Source organism: Martes martes (assembly GCF_963455335.1).
Source record: "Martes martes genome assembly, chromosome: 9".
Taxonomy (NCBI): Eukaryota; Metazoa; Chordata; class Mammalia; order Carnivora; family Mustelidae; genus Martes; species Martes martes.
Genome location: NC_137896.1, coordinates 14,501,181 through 14,507,770, shown reverse-complemented (window position 1 = coordinate 14,507,770; position 6,590 = coordinate 14,501,181). Strand labels below are relative to the sequence as shown.

The 6,590-nt window shown below is 49.9% G+C and overlaps 1 protein-coding gene across 1 annotated transcript; it reads right to left on the bottom strand.

The window, feature by feature from the left end:
* Positions 1-59: 59 nt before the first annotated feature.
* TP53TG5 (TP53 target 5) lies at positions 60-2,577 on the bottom strand (the record flags this gene model as incomplete). The annotated part of the gene is made up of 4 exons (XM_080814479.1): positions 60-555; positions 1,898-2,028; positions 2,189-2,263; positions 2,530-2,577. 4 exons carry the CDS (start codon positions 2,575-2,577, stop codon positions 60-62), a joined length of 750 nt encoding a protein of 249 aa, XP_080670605.1.
* Positions 2,578-6,590: the final 4,013 nt, after the last annotated feature.

The following is a 6,590-nucleotide window of genomic DNA, read 5'->3' as shown; positions in this document are numbered from 1 at the left end:
GGCCCAGCTCCATGTCTGGCTCGGGGCCCGTGTCTCACTCTGGCTGGGCCGTGGTGTTGTCACACTCTGTATGGATGGCACATGGGTAGCTCAAGTGATGCGGAGCAGAAGCGGGTACAGCAGCGCTTGACCCAGCGCAGGGCAGACGGTCTGCACATCACCCGGGGCCCTGGGAGGTGGATTCGCGTGGGCAACCCCTCAAACCAGATCCACTGGTCAGCTGCTTCCAGCTGCTGCTTGTGCCCCGCGGGAGTTCTATGCTGGTAGGTCTTCAGGAAGACGATGCGGGGGTCCCCAGTGGGTGATTGCCTCCCCTGAGCTCCAGGGCAAGTGGTCAGGCCATGGTCCTTCGATGTCCTGGGGAGCTCGGGCTCCACCTGCGCCTTGCTCTGGCACGCTGCTGTGGGTGACTGCTGGGCTTTGTTCTTCTCCCCCAGCCCCACCTTGGGCTCCCCTGTGGACTCTAATTTCTTGGATTCCAGTATGTTCTTGGGGCACCCAGCCTCCTGGAGCTCTTCGTTACCTTGTTCCACTCTATCGCAGCCATTGCTGCTCCTGGCACAGGGAAGGAAGGCAGTCAGCAGAGCAGGACGAAGGCCCTGGTCTTCCAGCCTCGCCCTGAGACTGTTGCTATGCGACCAGCTCAGGGGAGAAAGCTAGAGAGGACCAGAAAGGAAACTTCAACACCCGGAGGCCTTGTGCCTGGAGGCAGGGGAGGTGCTAAGGCCTGGCAAAGGGCCAGGAGAGGTTGGGGAGGTGAGAGACAGTGACCCGTGGTTAGGACACCCAGGACTAGATGTTGTCTGTGCGGGCCGCTGGCCAGGGTTCTGCCTCTCTGGATTGCAGGTGATGGGGTGAACTAGCCCAGTGTTTTCAAACTGTGCTCTCAGAAACCTTACATTTCCTGAAGAGACCTCTCAGATGCCCTCCCCACCCTGGGGAAGGGCAGGGGGAGGGTAGAATCCTTTTCTGCCCAACACAATTGAGGCCTGAGGAAAGATACTCCAAGAGAGGGTCTGCTGCTTTAAACAGTTTGGAAAACTATGGGACGAGAGAGGCCTGACCCGCCCAGCCCAGTGTTAACTGACTGCCTGCGTCTAGGAGGCCAGCTCAGAGAGAGGAGCTCTGAGAGGGGGCATTAGCCTTCCAATGCTAGGAGACTTGCCCCAAGGGTGCGTGCAATAGACTGAGTGCTCTGTAAAGTGGCAGCATTGTCCTAGCTGAGTGTGTGAGGACTCAGGCTCAACATAATGGCAGTACCGATGATAATTGCCACCACTGAAATTTGCTTGTGCCTCTTATCGCCTGTCCGATCTGGGGCAAGAAATCTCACTTCTCAAAGCTTTAGTTTCCTCATCTGTCAGACTGGGATATCTCTGTTCACCTCATAGGACTGCTATGAAGAATTAACTAGACAGGAAATGCTTGTGAAGTACTTAGCAGGTGCCTAATAAATATCAACTTTCTTAATATTCTGACATGTTTTATGAGGAAGCGGAGCCTTAGCAAGATGGCTGGTCTGCAGGTGAATCTCTGGGTTGTGTGGATTTGAGGGTGGGGAGGAGGAGGAGGAGTGGCCCCCTTGCTTGGTTGGTGCCCAGTTGGTGGTTAGTCCCATAATTGGAAGATTGTGACAATGGTTAGGATCACAGCTCTGATACCACGCAGGAGTGGCTTCAAATCCTAGCTCTGCCACTTACCGGTTTAGTTAGCTGGGACAAGTCACTGCCTCTATTGAGTCTCAGCTCCCCATCAGTGAGCTGGGGCTAAGAGATACCTTTATCATAGATCCCTGGTGAAAATTAGGTTTTCTAAATTTGTCAGTATAGACAGTGCCTGTTCTCAGTGAAGATAGCCATTGGGTCCATGTTGGGGGACAGGGGTGTGCCGAGCTCACCCAGTGGAGATCCCAAGGATCTTTGGAACTCTGAGCAGTGAATTCCAACACCTTTTGGCCAGGTTATGCAGTTCTTGGATCCGGGGGTTCGAGCTCTTGAGCAGCTTCAAGAGCGACAAGTTTTTTAATACCTGTCAGGGTTGAGAAACCAGGAAAACAGAAGCTTCAGCTTTCTTGGGGTGGCCTCCCACACCCCACCTAGACTTTGGCTCAACTCAGTTCCGTGCTGGGCCTGGTGACTCCTGGGTCACTACAAGCCTGGCAATCCCAGACCAAAATGGGGCACCTCACCATCTTAAGTCGGTTCCGGCCGATTACTTTGCTGACAGGTTGTGGTATCTTGTCCTGTGGTGGTTCATCTTGTATCTGAGAGACAGAGGGAGAGAGTGTGCGAACGTAGGAGAAATCCCCCCCGAACGCCTCTACTGTGCTTCTCCATTTGGCTGAGCATGGATTGACCAACCTTTGGGAATTTTGTCACCTTGGTTTGGGGGCAGAAATGGGGAGACCATTCTAACTCTCCTGACCTCCCTTCACCCTTCAACTCTCCCTTCCTTTCCCCCCACCCCAGGCTGGATAGCCCCTGCTCTGCATGTGGTCCAGCCCCCTCTGTGTCCACTCCCAAGTCCAACCTTGGAAACCATTCTATTCTTGGGCCTCTTCTTTGCTGATGGACTCATACTGGGGCTGTGAGACCTCAAAGACAAATGGAGCAAGACTGGTACCAGGCACCACCTGCTCCCTGCCCCTCAGTTGGGCCAGCACTCGGGCTGGCCATCAGGGTGGCTCTGCTGGAGCTTCCGGCTCAGGGAGCTGTGACATCACTGAAATTTGTGACAGCAGCAGGGCTGGGTCTCCAAGGAGTATGTGTGTGGCAGGGGTGGAGGGTGAGGAGGAAACTCCGATCTGTGGAAAAACCTAGTAGGTACCAGACAGAGGCATACACTGTCAACACCTCCCTGTGAGGTAGGAGAATTATCTCCTCTTTTTAAATAAAGAAGCCAAGGTTCAAAGAGTTTAAATAATTTACTCAAGGCCACACAGCTGGATAGTGATGGAGCTGGAAATTTAAGGTCTGGCCATCAACACATGAAACCAGGCATTCCCAACTATGCCCATCTATTCATTCATGTCATATGTTGACTGGGCACCTGCTACATTTGTTATTCTAAGCACTGAAATAAAAGACAGTTCTTACCTTCAAGGAACGCACATTCTAGTGGGGGAAAACGAAATAGTGGGTGTGCTTGTGACTGTTTGACATTTGGCAATCTGAAACAATGTGTGTGTGTGTGTGTGTGTGTGTGTGTGTGTTTATTATGAATTTTACTGATAGAAATCTAAAATAATAAAATTCTACAACACTCTTTGTTATAAATTCCAAAGAACCAGTTCATTCTTTTTTTTTTTTTTAAGATTTTATGTATTTATTTGACAGAGAGAGAGATCACATGTAGGCAGAGAGGCAGGAAGAGAGAGGGGAAGAAGGCTCTCCGTCGAGCTGAGAGCCCGATGTGGGGCTCAATCCCAGGACCTTGAGATCATGACCTGAGCCGAAGGCAGAGGCTTAACTCACTGAGCCACTCAGGTGCCCAGTTCATTCTTAAAGTATGCTTTTCTTGGATTTTGCCTAACTCCTATCCATAACCGACCTATGGTTGCAGAGCATGAACAAGTGAAGTTCCAACATAAATGCTGACATTTTCACTTACACTAAACAGGAGGAAGAAGGTACAAAAGTGAAAGAATAAAAATGGTCGAATTTCACTCATTCATCAATGACATATTGACTTATCTGCTGTATTGGATCAGAGTTTTCAAATACTGAAAGTGTATTTTCTCAGATTTTTTTCACGGTGCGCTGTTTATAGTGGACTAGCTACAGACGGGACGTATGTGTTTACACTTAATTGCATTATTAACATCTCCTCCGTTAGTTTCTTAAGGCTAGACCAGGGGTCAGCAAATTTCTTCTGTAAAGGGCAAGATCATAAGTATGTCAGGCTTCGCAGACCGTATCATTACAGCTGCTCCCCTCTGCTACTGGAGTGTGAAAGCCGCCACGGATGCTAGCAAATGAGTAGGCATGGCTGTGTTGCAATAAAACTTTATTTACAAAAAGAGTTGGAGTGGATTTGGCCCATGATCAACCCCTGGTGTAGACAATCAATAAATGAATAAATCAAAACCTGATTTATAACAAGTGCCTGTGTCTCTGGGGTAAAAACTCCTACCAGGGCTGATTTCAGGCTACCAGTGTGATGTCACCAAACACACAGTTGAATGGAAACACACAGTAGCCTACCAGTCTATCCACTGTCGTCCTACAGATGGGAACATTCTCAAGAACACAGACAGTAGCAAAAGGTAGCAAGCAATTGGAAAGTGATGAGTTTGAGCATTTTTCACCTTTGTTTTTAACATCATTAATTTAATTAAGCTTGCATAATTTAATTCTTAATGGTCGCTATGCTTAATGACCGGTCAGCGGAGTTCGTGGAAGCATAATAGGCTTTTACAAGCCCTTATGAGTCAGTTCCAGCACACCACTGTCATGGCAGAGGGAAATAAGTGTGGGGAGAAACGTAAACAGGGCAGAGGGCCGAGGGAGAGCAAAGTAAAAGGTTTGCTATTATTAAAAAGGGTGGAATGGGCAGCATTCGCCAACCAGATGAGATCTGAGCAGGGACCTGAAGGCAGACTGGAGGCAGCAGGACATGAGGGTGGGGAGGTGGGGTTGTGGTGAAGGACTGGGGCAGAGGAGGGCTGCTCTGAAGGACCTGCCTAGCTGGCTGCATCGGTCACTGGAAGAGCCTGTGGATAACAACTTCCCAGCCCCCCGTCGTTCAGCCAGTCCGAAACCCAACGGAGCGAGAACTACTCTCCACCATACCGCCTCTAGGGCAGGGGGGTGTGCAGGCATAGGGGCTGCTTAACCCTGCCTTTTCGGGGTGACAGACCAAGCCTAGGCTATAGAACATCTCTGTCTATGTCAGTGTCCTTTATTATTAGGGTGAAGGGGGAAGGTTAACGTGCTGTGACCCAGGGGAGAAACCTGGAGGTGACTCAAGAGTGGGGGACACTCCCTCTCCCCTTCTTCCTTCTGTCCAACCCACCACTCCTGGCTCCTCTTCTTGCCGGCATGAGTTCAGCCCTTACCACGTGGACTCTGGTGGGCTGTCTCAGGGTCCTCTACAACAGCCACTCAGCGCCCAGGTGTCAAGGGCCTGGGGACCCACCGTGTGCTACACACTCAGGAGAGCAACATTGCAGGCAGAGCATGCTTCCTCTCAGGAAGTTTATGGGCCCGGGGGGAGGTACCGCTAGAATATGGGCTTTCCAGTGGCAGAGAGTTTTGTCTCTTCTATTCATTGATAAACCCCCAGAGCCTGGCAGGTCAAAATAAGTATTTTTTGAAAAAGTGAAATAAACAGCATTACCAATGACAAAGGTAATCCCAGGGGCTGGTGGACTCCCGAAGACCAGCCCATGGAGATTAGACAAGTCTTCGTAGACACGGTAACGAGGAATGAAGGAGTGGAAGTTGGCCAGGCAAAGGGATGTGAGCTAGGCTGCACGTTCTCAAAAGAGGGAATTTTGAAAACACAGGTGTGGAAAAGAATTATGAACAGTTATATGTTGCTAGAGTAGAAAGAAGGGGCCCAGAGTGCGGTGGCTGACTGTTTGGGGCTTTCCCACCAGGGGACTTGGAGTTTGTCCTGAGGCTCCAGAGACCCCCTGGAAGGGCTCCGGCAGCCAAGGCCAAGTGGCTGGATTTGGTGCTGGGGGCCTGGCCTGCTGGCTCTGCCACTCTCTTCTAGTCCGCGCTTCCCCCCTCACGAGCTCACCCCCCCCCTCAGAATTGGTGTCTGTCTGAGCATTTCACCCCCACGGGGCAGGGAGTTCTCCATGCCCAGACTCTACTGCGGCAGAGACTCCCACGGCCATTTTCCATGTTCCATCTTGTCTGGTCCTTCCAATTACAGCGGAAACCCTCTGGTGGGGAGGGAGACTTATCCAGTGACACACAGCCTTGTGGACCAACTCCAAGGCTCTTGAGTGGAAAACCACCACTCTTTTTCTCCTTAGTTGTGGTGAAATACACATAACATAAAATTTACCAACTTACCCATTTTCAAGTGTACAGTTCGGTAGAGTTAAGCACACTCTCATTGTTGTGCAACCGTCACCACCATCCATCTCCAGAACTCTTTTTCGTCTTGTAAAACTGAAGCTCAATACCCATGAAATATTGACTCCCTATCTCCCCCTCCTCCCGGTCCCTGGAAGTCAGCCTTCTGCTTTCTGCCTCTAGGAATGTGACTGCTTTAAGTACCCCTTGTAAGTGGAATCGTACAATAGTTGTCCCTTTGTGTCTGGCTTATTTCACTTAGCACAGTGTCCTCAAGGTCCATCCATGTCATAGCCTGTGTCAGAATTTTCTTCCCTTTTTAAGGCAGAATAATAATCTACCGTATACCATATTTTGTTTATTCATCTATCCATGGGCACTTGGATTACGTCTACCTTTTTTGGCTGTTGTGCATGATGCTACTAGGAACATGGGTTTATGAATATCTCTTTAAGACCTTGCTTTAAATTCTTTTGGGTATATACCCACAACTAACTGGATGAGACGGTGATTCTATTTTTAATTTTTTGAGGAATTGCCATGCTGTTTTCTGTAGCGGCT